An 18,034-nucleotide genomic window follows, 5' to 3' on the forward strand; every position below is an offset into this window, starting at 1 on the left:
ACCACTTCCACAGTTCCAGTTAAGCGTTTAAGTTGTTCATATTCTGTAGGACTACAACAGAATCTAATTTCTTCTCTTCTTTGATTTGATTACGTGTAGGAATGTGGCACATAATCGATTTTCCATTAATATAGCATAGTAATTTCATTTCATACGTTGTGTGTTCTGTCACCTGCATTCACTTTGATTTGAAAGTATCAGTTGACTGAAATATCTCAAGTTTATTCATGTTTAGCCATTTAAATTACTATGTGTAGATTGTACCCACTCCACTAGATAATGTTTGATAACTGCGATTGTAAGTTGTTTATAATGGGATAAGTTCAGCGTCTGTCATTACTAGGCATGCTAGACGAAAATCTATTAGTGACCTCCTGGTAGACAAAACAAACCTGCAGTTTGTTTCATAAAATGTTGGTTAAATCATATAAAATGATCTCCATCTACTATATTTGCATATATGAGTTCAGTTCACTGTGTAATATGTGTGTGCAATAAGAGGTAAAGATACAAATTTTTAGCAAGTGTAGTATAGCAAGTGATACTACAGACACAAAAATAGCTTATTTATCTGTGGACCATACTGAAAGTTGTTATAAAAGTTTCTTTCAGATTTGCTGAGTGAAATGCACAAAGACTCCAAACAAAAGCTGAAACAGGACACACACTGTGTTTATATATACAAACTGAGTACCTATACTCACACATTCAGATAAGATGTCAATCTCTACATTAAGCCCAGAGACACTACTTTCCCACTGAAACAGCAAAGCCCCCCCAAAGAAAAAGTGCACACTGAAACTTAAAGGGAAAGTGCATCTGTTTACATGCAGTATGTGGATGTCTTGCACCACTTGGATACACATGGCAAGGTGTCTGCCAAGTCACCTGAAATATATTTTATGAGAATAAATGAATGCGCAGAGCAGTGCATACTATTGGGGGAAGTTTGACAGTTTGAGGAAAATTTAAATTTGTCGGGGCTGCCGCTGTGACTTTGGAGTGTGGCTAATTGTGCTCCTTTTTCATTGTGTTTTATTTTTGGGTGAATGCTAATGGAACAGCCTTTGAAAAATTGATTGGCCTCAATAACTCCTCTGAAAGGACTGTCAGAAGCATTGTGCTTCAGCACATGAGGATTGGTGAATTTGCATTAATGGTGCCATTGTCTGTGGAAATAGTAGTTCATTATTGTGCAGTTTTTGGGGCTTATTAAAGGCATTTGTAGTGTTTTCTTACACCCATCTGTAATAAGAAGAATGACAATAAACGCAACTTGAACAATCTTTTCATTTAACATTTTTGACTGTAGTTAAAATGATAGCTACAGTACTGGCATGAATTATGGATTGATTATATTTATAAACAAAGTTTGATGATTAATACAAAATTTTGCAACAACAATTTTTGGCTTAATAAATGTCATATGTTATATAGGTTATATTAACGTAAAACAAAAATGTATAAATAATTAGCATTTGAGTTAAACTTGTAATAATCATTACAAATTCCTATATATATATATATTAGTTCATACCAACATAATTGAGCAGTCTAACACATCTTACTGGTGGAAATTTTATAATCGGCTTGTTACCACTTGTGGATAAGAAGATATTTCAAATAGGGGGGAACCGACAATTATCACTTTTTACTGAATTACTTAAAAATAATGTGATCGAAAGGTGTGAAATTTCAATAAGCCACATTATGTTTGGGGAGATCACAAATGGGCTGTGTAAAATTTCACAAATGCTAACACAGTTTGATGTTCCAAATGTAACGTATGTGTAGAACAGTTGTAACAGAGGTGTGGTACAATTGTAACAACGAAAATAACTGAATGAATTGTTAATATCTGCAATATTTACAGGACAAAAAACATTTGATTGGTATATCCTTATACACGTCTTGGTTATCCCCATTGCAGACTACAGAAATTTGCAGTACACACTGCACAATGCGCACGGCTCTTAAAGGGCATGAAAAGAGGTCATTTGATTGGCTATTAATGAATCCAGCTGTACCACACCCACTGATATTATAGTTTTTCTTGGTGCGCTGCATTCTTTGAGCTGTATGTCTTTTCCACTGGTCACAAAAAATGCCAACATTGACTAGCCACACCCAGTGTGCCCACGCGCCGTGCCCTTGACTGTGCCCATGCATAGTGCAAGATTGATTCCGGAAAATAGAGCTCTGAGATTCAGTTCTTTCTGGAAAATAGTTCTGGACCCATAATACAGAAAGACACATTTTAATATATGATTAACACATTAGAAGCAATACATGTGAAAACGTGTCACCAGTTGCCTTATTGAAATTTCTCCTCAAGTTGGATATTAGACACTATAAATCTATGCCATCCTTTGCAGTTGAATATTGATGGCTTTTAACTGACAGCAACATGTCTGCTTGGTAAACTTGACACTACATATGTCTTCTGCCTGCTGGAGGTGGCTTATTGATCACTGTGCCTGCCGCTGACTCTTGTGAGACCTATGATCATTTACTCCAAAACTCCATGCAGTATGGAAAGGATCAGAGAGGTGACCCATCATGATAGCCATCATTATGTACATCAGACTCAGTGAGGGGACCTCATAGCTCTCAGTATCAGGCTGCCCTGCATTATATGATATTAAATAATACATTTTATGGGGAATTGTCATTTTTTAAATCTGTGGCTGGGCTTGTTGGTGTTTAATAGTGTGCTGCAAAGCATTAATAGCAGGGGAACTGAAGAGAGAACTGTTCTGCATGTTGACATTTATGAGGCTGTGAAACCATGAGAATGAGCATCTACTGTAGAGAATGGGAAAGGTCACTGGTGTTATAAATTATTAAGACAAACCAACCATCTGCCACAAACTGTCTTTTTTCTAAGCCCTAAAATGAAATTGTTATAGGACCTAATGAGTGGCCTTTGGAATACTGCATACAAACACAATGCTTTGTAGGAAGTTTCAGCTGTGGTTTGTATTTCTCTATGTCACTGAAATATTATTCTGACCTACAGTTACATGAAAAACTACAGTTAAAATGTTCTTTGACATACAGAATCAGAATTGTGAAATAATTATAGTTTGTAGCAGAACCTGTATGTGGCTAAACTGAATTTAAGTGTATTCATGGTGGGTGTTGATGCAGATAGAGAAAGGAATGCATTCATTGACGATGAAGGAGTCCCCAACTAAATCCCGATCATGATGTAGAGGGACGGACAGTGCAGATTGCACTTTCATAGCCCTGCATGTTCTCTGCAGCTTAAAAGCAGCTCTGATGTCTCTGAGATGTTTAAAGTGTCAGTGCACTTTTCAAAGCATGAGCCCTCGGATATGTACTGATATAATGTACAGTATCTGATATCGGACCAGATGCTGCTCTGTGGAACTTGCCTTTGTGAAAAACCTTGGAGCTGTCATTGATGGAGAAGATGTGTTTTGGTTTTTTGTACATTGCAATGGTAATCATAAAAACAGCTTAAAGAGGAAAAACTAGACTGCAAAAGGTGGTTTATTCTCCTATAGTTAGTATTCTAGTGTTTGATTTAGGTTTTGTGGTCATGTTACAGGGATATGTGGACATGTGTATAAACTTTCAATAGTTTTATTGATAGCTAATCTTATTGAATGAAGTTTCAATGTATATTTACGCTTTCTCTACAGTTTTATGGCTGACATTGGATATCACCCAGCTTTTTATTCTCCTTGCCCCTCGTTTGTAACAGAGCCAACACCATATAGCCTAAGTTGTGTTACAGGTTTTAAGTGATTAGTTCTTATTCTGCCTGACAAAAATCTCATGGAAAACCACCTAGCGTGTGAACTTAGTAAGCATTAGTAGCCTTATTCCAGCACTGTAGTGGTGTCTGATATTTATTTTTTCATTTACTGCACAGTGTCAAAACAGCTATAATGAAATGTTTTCCCTTCCGCGCTTTTCTCTCATGGATATGTGGTTATAAAATTGCCTTTGGATGAAAAAGCCATTCATCAAGCAAGTCTTTCTCTGCATGGCCCAGATCGAGTGCCGATGTTCAAGGTCTGTTGTAGGTCATTTATTGGGAAAGAGCAATGCGAATATTGGTACATTCAGTCAGTGTCAATGACTGGGTAAGCTACTGCATGTCACCCAAGTTAATGTCCTTGTGTTTATTCCTTAGTGCTTTACCGACAGCAAAGTCAGTGGTGATGCAACTCATTTTAAAAGCAATAGAAGTCTTTAAAAGACTTGGAAGTGTGATGTTCAGTGTATAGGAGCATATCATTTTAATTTTCCTTAAAAAGGATTTCAAGGCCCCAGAAGGACTTTTGGACAGACAGGTTGTTGCGTTTGATGCTTTGTTGCTGTTCTGAGGAGTGTGACAGGCTGACACAGACACAAATCCCTGCTGCCTCCCTTCAGAGACCTTTCATCTCTATTGATCTCCATATTTCATTGCACTTTCATATATAATACGCTTCTTGTCTTCAAGCTAAAAGATCTATAGGGTGCCTCTCTTCCCGCTAATATCTGTGTCCATCTTCATGCAGATCGATACTGTTCCTGTCTGAGTCCATGAAGTACATACAGTTAAATGCAGAAGTATTGAGACAGTGGCTCTGTTTTTGTTGTTTTGGCAGTGTAGTCCAGCACAATAGATTTGATTCATTCGTATCAGGTGATATATGTCTAAATTATTCCCTCCATTTTTGGGGGGCAAAACTAATGGGTCAAATCAACATAATCTGAAATGAAGTCATCATATTTAGTACTTGGTTACACATTCAAAGACTGCCTTTCATCTGTGACCCACAGACATCACCAGGCAGTGGGTATGTTCCCTGGTGCTCTGCCAGGTCTGTACTGCAGCCATCTTTCTATTTGTTTCTTGGGTGTTTTGCCTTCAGGAAGTGTAACACATGTTCAATTGGATTCTGGATGAGTGACTAACTTGGCCAGTCAAAAACATTCCTCTTTTTGGCCCTGAAAAACTCCTTGATTGCTTTAGCGGTATGTTTGGTGGTCTATCTTCTGCTGCAAGGTGAAGTGCTCTTAAAGAGTTTTGAGGCATTTGGTTGGATCTGAACCAATAAGATGTTTCTGTACCCTTCAGAATTCATCCTGCTGCTGCTATCAGCAGTCACATCTTCAGTGAAGACAAGTGAGCTATAGTTCTAGTGGCAACCATACATGTCCAAGCCATTACACCACAAAAAAGCCTGTATACTGTAGGTCCTGAATTAGGTAATGGGCATCAGCTATGTGATTGGCAGATCATCACCACTGTCAACCTGCCTGTGAGTGAGTCTAATACTGTTACTAGTCATGCAGGCTTCCCAAGTAGCTGAGACACTGGAAGTGCTGATCAGACAGTGTCACCATAAACAGGAGCAGCCTTCTCTCTTGGCTCACCTTGCCTGCCATCATCAGTTTTCTAGGAAGACTGCTCTTCAGTCTTGAGCTTATTGCTTAAACAATTGTTTATTGGGACTCCAGTGGCCTGGCACACAGCTCAGCCAATGCAGATAACCTGTTACTGAGTATGTCCCTTCTATTAAGATGATGCAGTAGTGTGACAGGTGTAATATCTGTCATGCCTGTGCATAACCTGTGCTAACACATTTTGAATTAGAAACAAGATAGTACCTCATGGCTCCAGATAAAATGTTCCAGTAGCTGCAAAATTCTCAATATGAGAGATGAATGCAAGAATTGTTATGAACAAAAAGGTCAAATATATCCCATACCAACTGTGGGTTAAGGGTGATGATTCGTATTTGAAAACAATACAAGACAGGCTTCTTTTCACTCATAGTTTTAAAAGGTATGGTTGTATTGACTGAGAAGATAGGGGAAAGTATGGATGACTTTTTAATCAGGAAAACATACAGATAATGTTAATAATAATTTAATAATAATTTTTATTTAATTTTAATAATAATTCTGATGGATTCTATGCTTACATACATTTTTGTGGAAGCAGCTTTTTAAAAGGTTTAGCCTTTTTTTCATCAACTGAAATATAAACTGTGATTAAGGAGAACAGCGTTTGCTTTAGTAGTAACATCCTGGGGAGTCAAAGTGGGGAATGCAAGGTATTTTTAAGCCTATTAGATATAAAGGATGATGTAGAGAGCCTGTTTTAGTGGAAATCTGACCAGGGTATCAGGATTAACATTTCTACTTATTTGAAAAGTGCCATGGGCACATTGAGTCAGGACCTAGATTTAACACCTCATCCAAGCCTCATGGATAACATCAACACTTACATTAAAATAACCCTATCACTATCCTGGGACATTAGATGTTGATTTGGTCCAGAGAGAAGGTCGCTCCTTACCAGCCAACAAACACCTCTTCTAGCAGAAAATGTAGATTTCCCAGGAGTTCTCCCACCCAAACGCTGACAAAGCCACACTTGATTAACTTCAGCAGTTTGCCAATAGAGTGGTACAGGGTGGTTTCGCTCCTGGCAATCAATTAATAATGACATGACCTTAACTTTTGAGATTCTAAATGATTTTTCTTACTGCCAACAAGTAAGCTTACAATTAAATCTGAAGAATGGTTTTCTATTCAGTTGATGAAAGAACAACAAATGTTCAATACTCTGAGCTCACGTCTCAAATCCCTAATTACTTGGTTAGGCTAGTCGTATATATATATATATATATATATATATATAAAAGCCAAGTGTATGTAAATATTTATTTCCTGATGGATGATTTGATGTAAAGTAACAAAGTTCAGGCTTCAGAGTCAGCTTTTATCCAGCACAAGGTATTCAATCCCACCATAGCCTGCAACAGCAGCGCTGTTTTTCCACGTCACCCAGGAGACACACAATACTGTGTAGAAACACTGAATTATTTATCTTATGTCCCCTTTATAATTCATTTTTGGAAACTGAAAAAGTTCACATTCTGTTTATGAAAAAAACAAAATATGTTGTGATGGAATAATGTTATATTTTGCAAAAGATCAAACCCTGCCATTGATTAAAGACTTGTGGGCTTATTCGGGTGAGGCTGTTTAATGGATTTTGAAAATGTTCTTACCCAGGCTGATTGTTTGTGTCAGCCATGCCGTCATCTCATATTGAAAGATATTAAGGTTATAATTGTGTCCATCAGTTGCTAGTCCATATCAGTGAGCTGGCCAGGAAAGTGAGTCATTGTGTGTCATGATAGATATATAAATTTTCCTTGGTGATGATTTAGTTGTTTAGATAAGCTCAATCTTAGCTTTGTCCCAGTTTGAAACTTTGATAAGATTCCCTTGATGGTTTTCATAATAAGATTTTATAAGTGTAAGATGAACAGTCACAGTCATTTTGTTTACAAAAAACCTTACTAAGCCAGAAGTTGTATATAAATATTTACTTGGCATTTTCCGTCAATTCTATATTGGGGATCAAGATAATGGGAATAAAGTATATGTACCTCTATTTATTTATTCACATTTATAAAAGTTTCATGACAAAGCATTGTGGTTGTTAGATTGAACTGGACTTTAATTGACCCAGCTATTGCATTTAACACTGATGCACAACAGCGTTAAATGCATAGTGGGAATAGAGTATATGTACGTCTGTAAAAGTTGACAGGCAATATCACTGATATTCAGAGAGACATCTGTGATTTACTGTTGTGCATCAGCGTTAAATGCAATAGCTGAGTCAATTAAAGTACTTGATGTCCAGTTCAGTCTAAAAACCACAATGCTTTGTCATGAAATTTACAAAATGTGAATAAATATGAGCTAGAATTATTAAATACACACAGGTCAGCTTGAAATTGGCAATCAAAATGAAACATGACTCCATTGTTATTCACATTTAAAGATAAAGTTCCATAGCTGTTATATGGAATATATAGTACTTTCATTAATCTATGTTTTAACTTGGGATGATGTGTACAGAAATATGTTTATGGTTCAACAGCCATAGTCTATATTCTGAAAGTTGCAAAGCTTGTCCTTTATTATTCATGAAATGTGGACTTTTTTCCAGATAGTGAAATATTTTTTGTTTTTATGTGAGTTTTTGTTTCGGTTGCCTTCAAGAATTGTTCCCCTGTACTAGTAGCATTAGAATCATAGTCCCTGAAGTAATATGCTCCGTGCAGCTTTTTTGGAAAGTGGAAAGTTTTTGGGCTGTCGGTGGTGCCAGGTTTTGTGAGGTTTGTATGTGTTTATAGTTACTCGTGTACTACATGAACAATGTCTCAAGAATCATCCTAAACATTGGAGAAGTTCAAAAACTTACAGCCTTCAGACTAAAATAGAATAACAATTTAATTATCTGCAAAACACACACACACACACACACACACACACGCGCGCACGCACACATCCAAACTTTTTGGAGGTGCTGTTTAGATTTATTATTTGCCTTATTTGCTCCCTTGGAAGACATGCTCTATTTTTCTCTGAATTTGGAGTCATCAGTTTACATTACTTTCTGTCAGACAGATAGCTGAAGCTGTTGTTCTTCTAAATGCTTTACCAGTGTTCTTGCCCAAACTATTAAACAGCCTGTAAAACGATTCAGCTCTGTAATGAAAATATATGAGCTTATACATGCCTGTTTCCGGGTCAGTTCAGAGATCAAGTAAGTCTGCTATCTGCAGTGCATTGACAGAGAGCATGGAATATAAATGAGGATTGTTTTTTTTTTTCGAAAGGCAGAAAATGAAATGGTGCACTATAACACTTCCTAAATTAATGCACCATTATTTAGTATAGTTGTTTTAACAAATTTACATTGTTTTTTGGCCTACATAAAAGTTAGGTGGTTTTCTCAGATTGAAAGAATTGGTTAAAACAATGACTGAAACCTGATAAGCAATACTGTCAGAATCTTTTTAAATAGTTCATTCAATGTGCCGGTTGTCTGGAGGACTGGGTCTAAACTCACAAAGTTTTTTTGTTTTTTTGTGAGAAAAAAAACATACGTTTGTCAAAAATCTAATAATAACATATAAAAAACCTTTTAAAGTTCAAAAACAGTGGCAAGCTGCACTAATCCTAACCACTTTAAATAATGGTAATAAGGTAATTTAAAAGGAATGATATGTCTTTTGGCACTAATTCAGTATTTGTGACATAGTTGAATTACATTCTTATTATTCAAGTCGTATTCCACCTGTTACCATATAAGTAAAATGAATGGGTATTTTAGACTAGTACGTGCATTCCCATAGGCTGTGTGTTGTGTTGCAGCTGAGCTGGTGGTAGACTGATTTCCTCTGAGAGCTTGCAATTGCTCAGCAATCTCCTGAAAAGCCTACAATGTCATCAGTGCTTAGGACACAACAATCATTTGTACTGCATTTAAATGCGAATCAACATTAAGGACGAGTGTTCATGGTATACTGGCTAATGACTTGCTGATTTTTAACTCATTTTGGTGAATTTGGATTTTGACAGCTATTATTTGACTCTGAAATTATCCAGGGTTAATTTACTCATGTCAGGAGAAAGAAAAAAAATTCTATAGTGTACAACTTTTGTATTGATGAAGATATATTATGCTGCCTCTCAGTTTTGCCTATGGAAATTTTTCCCTTCAGGGAGTGAAAGAGCTTGTAGCTCATCATAAATTCATTAGCGCATACCATAAACAGAGTACTGTATTATTGATAATTTAGAAGTTAAATTTAATGATGTACAGGTTAAAAGCACTTTAATACTCTTAACAGGCTCATGGTACTTGCATACCTTGTTGGGTGAAGGGGATATATTCATCTTGAGGTGAAAGCTGCTTCACACAAAATATTTGAAATAAAAAAGCATTTTTATGTAGTCTCGGCTCAATAGTAAGTATATTACAATGCCGTTTTCCTTCCATTTCACATCTACTGATCTGGAATACATTTATACACCAATTCACAGCAAAGCAGATTTTAAAAAAGTAAATTAGTACTGTTACCCATTTATGAAAACCATTTTTTTTTCAGTTTAAATGTGGCATTCTGCATAGCTCTGTGTGTTTTAATTTGACTTAATTGTAATGGCATGAACTGAGAAGTGGACTCAGGAGCAGAGACACAGGAGGCAGGAAACAGGTAGAGTGGAAAACTGATTTAATAAACTAAAATAAAGAAGGATAAAAGGCTATACTCATGAACCAAAATAAACAGGGGAACAATGAACACTACAAACAAACTGGAACTCCAGAAAAGCAGATAACCAGAAGCACATGAGTCTAAGGCAGCAGGCATACAAGAGGAAGAAGTCTCCAAGATGGATGACCAAACAAAGCAACTGGGGCTACTTAAATACTCACGACAAGAAGACACAGGTGCAAACACTGACAAAGACAATCATTCAATAATGACATAGCAAACATAAGTTTGGTTCATTGTTGCCCTCTGGTAGCAAGCAGGGACCATGACAGTATGTAGGTCTTGGTTGATATGCTTTGTCTGGACTGCGGACGCAACCGAAAGGACAGACTGGCAGAGATATCTACGGGAGAGAAAAAATTGCTCCACTTTATAAATTGCTTTGTTTTTTTTTAATGAGACCAGGTCCGAAGTCGAAGTGGAAAAGAGTAATGGTTTGCATCTTGAAGAGGTCTCACCAGTAATAATCCCATCATCTGTCGAATCCCATTGTTTTTCTTCCTTACTCGTGGGCAGAATAACGCATTGTGGAAGCTCGACTCTTGTCAGGACTGCAGCTGCCTTTCTGATGTGGTGATCTGCAAAACCACCCGCTGCCCTGTGCTCTGGTGTGACTCCCAGAAGGTACGACAGCAATAAATGGCCAAATTGATTTGGTGCCATTTATTTCCTCCATTGTACCTTTGGCTTCTGCTGATGCAGGCTTGAGCAATTTGTATGGCGATAGAATCAGTGGCAAAATCATAGTTAATACACTGCTCTGCGGTTGATTGTAAGGTCTGACAACTTTTATGAACAAATTTCAATATTTCTTGGGCTTAGATAAGATATGCAAAGAGAAAAGCATTCAGTGCAGACAGTGCAGATGACTGTAGATGTATGAGAGAAGCACATTTCTGAAAAATTCAAGACAAACAATGGGTGTTGTGGCATGCATCTGGGTGGTTAATCTAGTAAAGCCATCTTTTGAAAACATGCAAAATCGGTGCTTTTGGTTTCCAGTCCAGTGGACTGCACCTGAATTCTAATTAAAGTACCCCCATTATGAGCAGCTAAGCATACCCTTCCTGTCTCGACTTCTGTGCGTTTGCAATAAAAGCTCTTTCACTGACAGCCCCCCCCCACCCCCCCCCGCCCCCAAATACAAACTGTGGGATCAAAGATGAACTATGATGCACTGTCTACAATAACTTCAGGCTCTACAAGTAGGTTACAAAGCCTTGCAATATAAAAAAAGGAATCAAAAAGTAAAAATATTTGTCGTATTTTGGATTTATTTGCAGGGAAAGCGGCTGAGAATTCCTCCCAATAAATGTTGCCCGGAATGTGCCCCACAAACCCAAGGCTCTTGTTTGCATGAAGGAACAACCTATGGGGTAAGTTTAAAAATGAAACTACATATTTTGTTTATCTTAATATCTTTAAAAAACATTTACAGAAACATACAGTATTACTTTATTGGTTACGCTTTACAATAAGGTCACATGAATTGGCATTAACTAATGTAGTTGTTAACATGAATTAATGATGTACAAATACACAAATTAAACATGAAATATAGTTAGTAGTTAACAAATGCATTAACTGATGTATTAGTTGCATGATTACATCATTTATAATGATACATTATAAAAACACAGGATAAACGTATAATTAGTTAACCATTTACAAATACATGAACCGGTTTTTTAATCCCAGTATGAACTGGCATTGAATAATGTAGTTGCTAACATGAATTAATGAAATACAGATACATCAACACATTTGCAGAGATTAATTTTTCAGTAGTTAGTTGTTAACAACCGCATTAATTAATGCCGAATTCACGTGACCTTATTGCAAAGTGTTACCACTTTTTATTGTGCAATTAAACATATCAATCACATATCATACATATTACAATAAAACTATACAGGTCCATGCAAGCTAGTTACCATGTCTCATTGATGGTTTATGAGCTTACTAATCATCCTGTAAACACATTTCTCAGGATGTCATCCTTGTACAATGAGTATGAGGCCAAAATGCTGTGACTTGTCCAGCATAAATAAATTAAGGGCAACTAGTACCAGTATGAGCTGATGAATTTATGATGAGCTACAGTACTAGCTCTTTCACTCCCTGTAGGGAAGATGTTCCACAAGGTAAACTAAGAGGCAACATAACGTATGTTCATCATCAACAAAATTTGTTACACTAATTTTTTTTTTGTAAATTAAGCCTGGACATGAAAATCAAACCTTAGAGTCAAATAATAGCTGTCAAAATTTAAATGAATTAAAATGAGTTTAAAAGCATTGAGAAATTGGCCTGGATACCATCAATATTTGTTGATCAAACAATTTTAATTCAGTTAAACACAGTGTCCTGTGTAGGAATGGCTTTCCAAAAGATGAGAAATTGCTGAGAATTTGCAATTTCTCAGAACAACTTTTTTCCCATTGACTACATTCATCCCGTAACCTCTAACCATAACCCTAACCCCAACCACTACATGCCTAACCTTAACCCTAACCTTAACCTAATTGTAACCCTAACCCTAACCCTAAGTCCTAACCCTAACACAGCCTCTTGAACTTGTGGGGACCAGCAAAAGGTCCCCACCTTGCGTAATTTTCCTCATATTTCTATCCTTGTGGGGACATTTGGTTCTCACAAAGATAGTAATACGTGTCCACACACACACACACACACACACACACACACACACATTTTGTTTGACAAAATCTCATGTATAATGCCCCCTCTCTGTTTTGCTGTAACAGCATGGCAGCCAGTGGAGTGGCTCCAATTGTTCTGTCTGCATCTGTACCCAAGGGAAAGTGTCCTGTGCCCCACACCCCTGCACCCCTCTCCACTGTGGAAGGGGTGAGAAACGTGTCACTAGATTTGGCGAGTGCTGTCCCAAGTGCACTCACAGTGGAGGTAAGCTCTGGGCCATGGTAAAGTGTTTTGGAAAATAGATTGGCTGAATAGGATGTTGCAATGTGGTTAGACTGAAATATAATGAAAACATCCAGCTTGCATATAATGCACAATATAGCTGTCCATCCGAAGATGAAAATGGCTCTGGAGTGATAAAATTGCTGAAACATATAGCACCAGCAGCAATGACTCTATACATCCAAGACATTGTAATTTGATGATTCAGGTGAATTATAAAAAATTTTCAGGTAATAATGCTGGCAGTGATAGCAAGTGCATATATTACAGATATTTTGTGTCGTCTCTCGGCTGAGAGTGAGCTGTGGGCTCTCTTAGGTTTGTCTCATTGTTCCTGAGTGCATGCTACATCTGTTCTTCCAGGCATAATGCTCAGTGCCTGTAATTTCCCATTGTGGTCTTGTATCACTTTTTGGCCTGCCTTTGATGACACGCTGTAATGTTTCTTTAAAGATGACAGAAGGAACAGTAATTCCTGTCCATGTACTCACTCACACGGCCTGCCAGGCGGGGCCTGGTATTATAACGGCAGCCACAGTCTGGCAGAGATTCAAAGATGCCATGCATGGGATGACAGAGTGGAGTTCATTAGTTCATCCTCCTGGGCGTTGGTCCTCTGCTTTGCCTGTACATACTCACAGCTTCCTCCCTTACAGCGTCCTGCTTTGAGGAAGGCCAGGAGTACAGGGACGGGGAGGAGTGGCAGCCCACTTCCTGCACTAAGTGCGTGTGCAGCGGAGGGGAGCCCCAGTGCTTTGCTGTCCAGTGCCTGCCTGCTGTGTGCCAGCCGGTCAGTACGTAGTGTAAACTATTGTACGGCAATAACACTTACGTGAAGAGCACTATATGAAAGCTTATTATAATTCATGGTATTGCATTGTATAGCATCTTCCAGAACAGACCTAGCCTGCATTCACTCTCCATTCTGTCTGAGGTAGATAAGATTCCAAACAGTTTAGATTCTAGTCTTGATGCAATTGCTGTTTTCTTGAAGACAGAACAAACAGTCCAATACAAGCCTACCCAAACTGTTTCCTTTCAGAGTGTGAGCTTGTTGCAGGAGTCAACCCAGAGAGGTACTCAGATAAGCAATCGGAGCGTAAGAGAGTATTTATCTCCTCCCGTACGCCGTGCTGTTTGAGACTGTGCTCAGACAGACGGAAGTGATATAGTGAGTGCCGTCCCCGGCCCATTACTCACCGCTTGTTTTTCCCACAGCATGAGACTGTGGTGATCCGCCGGGGAGAATGCTGCCCACTGTGTGTGCCAGGCGCCTGTCGTGCGGCTGGGAACAAATACAAGGTAGCCTTCGATAACCTGCGATCAGAGAGGGTTTTACTGTCCTCCCTGTCAGGAACAGAGCCGCGGTGCAGGGCCGATGCAGGGCTCGGGCAGATAAGGTCCGTCAGGCTTTCAGAGCACGTGGGAAGTGGAGTAGGAACGTGTGTGCAGTGAAAATCCCTGCTGGGCAGGAAGCTGGAGCCAATGATAAGGGCTAACCTGCTGTCCTCTGCTAAAGGCTCGTGGTGCTCTGATGAGGGTTGCCAGATTCAGAATTTGTCAAAACTGGACCACAACATGTTCAGCTGAAAGCGTAATCGCGAATAAAGCTGGGAGCTGCCAGACCGGGGGGGGGGGGGCCTCGGAACTGACACCGGACCAGGGCGTCACTGTGCACAAATTAATTTCCGGTAGATTTCTTCCATCAGTTACTCAGACCGGGCATTATATTGTCTGGTCAGGACCACAAACCGGACATGTACCAATAAGATCCATTAAATTCCCATGAATGAGTGCAACATGGAATTTCTGCATGCAGTTTCACTGCAAGTGGCAGAGGGTAGTATGATGCTTGCCTTCCTGCTTTCCAAGACCATGCCAAAGGGGGCACACACCTTCATTCACATGCAGTGTATATTCATTATTCCTTCATAGTTGATAGTTTGCAGTTATACCAATCAGTCGTGTTCAAGTTCAGCCGCAGATTACCAGAATATGTTCAAGGTAATGTGTATGGCATATATGAGCAGAGAATGAATGTTTGTTTAATGGGTGGTGGATGTCTGTGTCTGTGTGGTTGTCACGCTTTATCTGCCTATTTTGTGTTCTCAGCATGGCCAAAGGTGGCATGGGGAGAATTGTACCACCTGCCTTTGTGACCAGGGTCAGGCCCACTGCCACACTGAGACCTGTTCCAAAGGCGCCTGTGAGAAGGTGAATTAATACAGATGGGCCACTCCGACACGCCCTATATCTCTCAAAAAAGAGGGAGAGGTTGTTTCTGTAGAGTAAATCAAGCAAGATAGTCTATGTCCATTGAGTCACATGTTTATTGTGTTGATTTGTTGTCAGTACCAGTAAGGTTTTAACACTCAAAGGTTGGCTGAAGCTGAGATCCCTCTGTAGCACCCCATCCAACCTCTCATTCTGTGCCTCTGCGCAGGGTCAGGACGAGGTTCAGCAGGTGGAGCGCTGCTGTGAAGACTGCATGCCTTCCGGAAAGAGCTGTCTCCATGAGAGTGTGGCGCGTAACCACGGAGAGACGTGGAGCATGGGCTGCCGGTTCTGTGCATGCCAGCAGGGACAGGTCCTGTGTCAGCAGGCCGAATGTGGTGCAGTGGAGTGTTCTCGGGTAAGAAAGGCTCTGAAACTGCGAGAGAACCTAGTTTTGTTCTGTCAGCTAGATATTATGACATCAATGACACGTGCAAAGGTGATAGAGAACAGCCGAGTAGTGTTTATAGGCACAGTACACTCTCAGAAATAAAAGTACACAAGGGTACAAATTCTGTATAAGTACAAAACTGTACCTCTAAAGGTACTAGTGACAAGCGATTGTACCTCTAGGTACTGAATGGTACCTTTTTCCTGGTAAAGGTACAGTTCTGTACCTTCAAGGGGTACTGCCACAGTGACAAGTGATTGTACCTTTCTAGGGACTGAATGGTGCCTTTTTTTCTGAGAGTGTAGGAAACATGGCCTTTATATATTGTTTTGTCTGGGAATTTGCCTTTTAAATGAGTTGCTTGTGAGAAAAAAATACACGTCTCTTTCCCAAAGATTGCATGCTGAAAAAGGCATTAGCAAAATAATCATTGTTGACAGTATAACTGTGAACAAGAGGAGCAGATTCGACACACTAAACTGCTACCATCTGTATAAGTCTTACAGATCCAGTACCTATCCAGTAAATATAAATATTTGCTCGCAAAATACTGACTTCATTCACAATGCTTTTTCCACAAGAGAGTAAAGAAAGTAATTATTCACATTGATGTCCAGTGGTTTATCAAAATCATGTCAAATACTAATGCTTGTCATCTCAGTTGTATGGTGATGTGCTCCCAGCAACCCTTGATACTTGGAGTATGGTGTATGACTAATTCAATGGGATGGAAAAACCTAGTAACAACTACTTTCAGTAATCATTAGGCTCTGTCAAATGCTTTAATTAAAGTAAGACAGCAGTTAATATTTTTCCATGACTGATGTTTTCATGATTATTAAGAAAAAATACAAACACATTCATATTGGGAAATTACTGTCCCTTGTGTCTCTTATGGTTTTAAATAGATTATCATATGATTTGCATTTTTATGATTTCTCCATTTTATTTCTAATCCAAAATTTAATCAAGCATATTGAATCTTTTAAATTAATGTTTCTCAGTCATAATATTTGTGTTGTTCTCTATGCAGATGATTGACAAATACAAAGCAGAATGCTTTACATTTAGCAAAACAACCTGAAGCTAATTACAGTATTAGTCTCTTAAGTGTGACCTTTTACCCTCAATGTATTTAAGTTCTGTTAGTTTTGCATACATTCTATAATTATCTTGGATTTAGTAGCAAGATTAATCCTGATTCATTGCCTGAGGTCAATTGAAAGAAACAAAGACACTTACAAATGCTAATTTTATAGATGATGATGATAAACTATTTTTTTCAACATTCATCAGGGGGAAGAACTGGTCCACTTGCTAGGAAAATGTTGTCCTGAATGCATACGGAGAAGGAGGTCCTGTGTGTACAAGAACCAGTCCAAAGAGGTAATGAGCAAGCAGATAAATCAGCAGTACTGCATGTCTAACTGCAGAAGGAGATGCACTTCTGAAGCCTTTCTGAGGTTATGAGTTACTGTTAAGGCTGCATGCAGTTTATGCTCTTAAGTGCACTTAATATACTTAGTATATCATTGGATAATCAGATATGAAGATTGTGATCTGTATAAAAACAGAGCCTAATTTTGGATCAGCCAGTTAAAGGGTTCCAGTTGAAAGTGGAAACGGATGGAGTAACTGCAACCAGCACATCATAATAGCCAGCTGTGTCTTTATAGCAGGCCTGACGAAAGCAATGAGCAAAACCCGAGCTGATTCATCAAAATCATGTGCGGATGCCTCTACGTGAGGATGCAGCTATCTAAAGTTCTGCAGGGCTCTCTTTAGAAGATAACAGGAACAACCTACACTAACAAAAGCAGCTCTGTAGGCTCCTGCTCTTCACCCTCCTGGAATCTTAGAGGCATATGCTGAGAATATGAAAAGGGCACGATGCATTCACCTGAGCGTATTTTCTGCACTTTGGCTCATCTATATGCCGCTTACAACGTGCGCAGATCGCTATGGATGAGAGGGAGCACTTTACACGTAATTTGTCTCTGAGGAGCCAAAGGGGATCATTTAAAATCTTTTATGCCACCTTGCTCATAACTATTTTGCCTTCATGGGAATTTGTGTAATAAAACCACTATAATTATTAAGAATGCAGTCTATAAAGGTTTTGAGTTGAATGCGGCATATTTAGTGGAAGACCCAGGGGCCAGACTGCTCAATTTAGAGGGTTCTGCATTAATGTGCAAAGGTTGAGTTCCAATATGTTTAACTGTCAATTTGTTATCTTAATTGGGCTTTGGAGGCATGTTTTTTGAAACAAATATTAAAAGGCCTAAAAGCAGAGGTTGAAGTGAACTCTTAG

At 38.7% G+C, this 18,034-nt stretch overlaps 1 protein-coding gene across 1 annotated transcript in view; it reads left to right on the forward strand.

The window, feature by feature from the left end:
• LOC135239890 (extracellular matrix organizing protein FRAS1-like) overlaps positions 1-18,034 on the forward strand; it is an 82,599-nt gene that overhangs the window by 11,073 nt on the left and 53,492 nt on the right. Inside the window, exons 3-10 of the mRNA XM_064308892.1 lie at positions 10,629-10,736; positions 11,396-11,488; positions 12,878-13,037; positions 13,712-13,845; positions 14,274-14,357; positions 15,168-15,269; positions 15,499-15,687; positions 17,017-17,106. Of these exons, the coding sequence (XP_064164962.1) occupies positions 10,629-10,736; positions 11,396-11,488; positions 12,878-13,037; positions 13,712-13,845; positions 14,274-14,357; positions 15,168-15,269; positions 15,499-15,687; positions 17,017-17,106 (960 nt within the window). The remainder of the gene's footprint in view (positions 1-10,628; positions 10,737-11,395; positions 11,489-12,877; positions 13,038-13,711; positions 13,846-14,273; positions 14,358-15,167; positions 15,270-15,498; positions 15,688-17,016; positions 17,107-18,034) is intronic.

Source organism: Anguilla rostrata, chromosome 14 (genome assembly GCF_018555375.3).
Source record: "Anguilla rostrata isolate EN2019 chromosome 14, ASM1855537v3, whole genome shotgun sequence".
Taxonomy (NCBI): domain Eukaryota; kingdom Metazoa; phylum Chordata; class Actinopteri; order Anguilliformes; family Anguillidae; genus Anguilla; species Anguilla rostrata.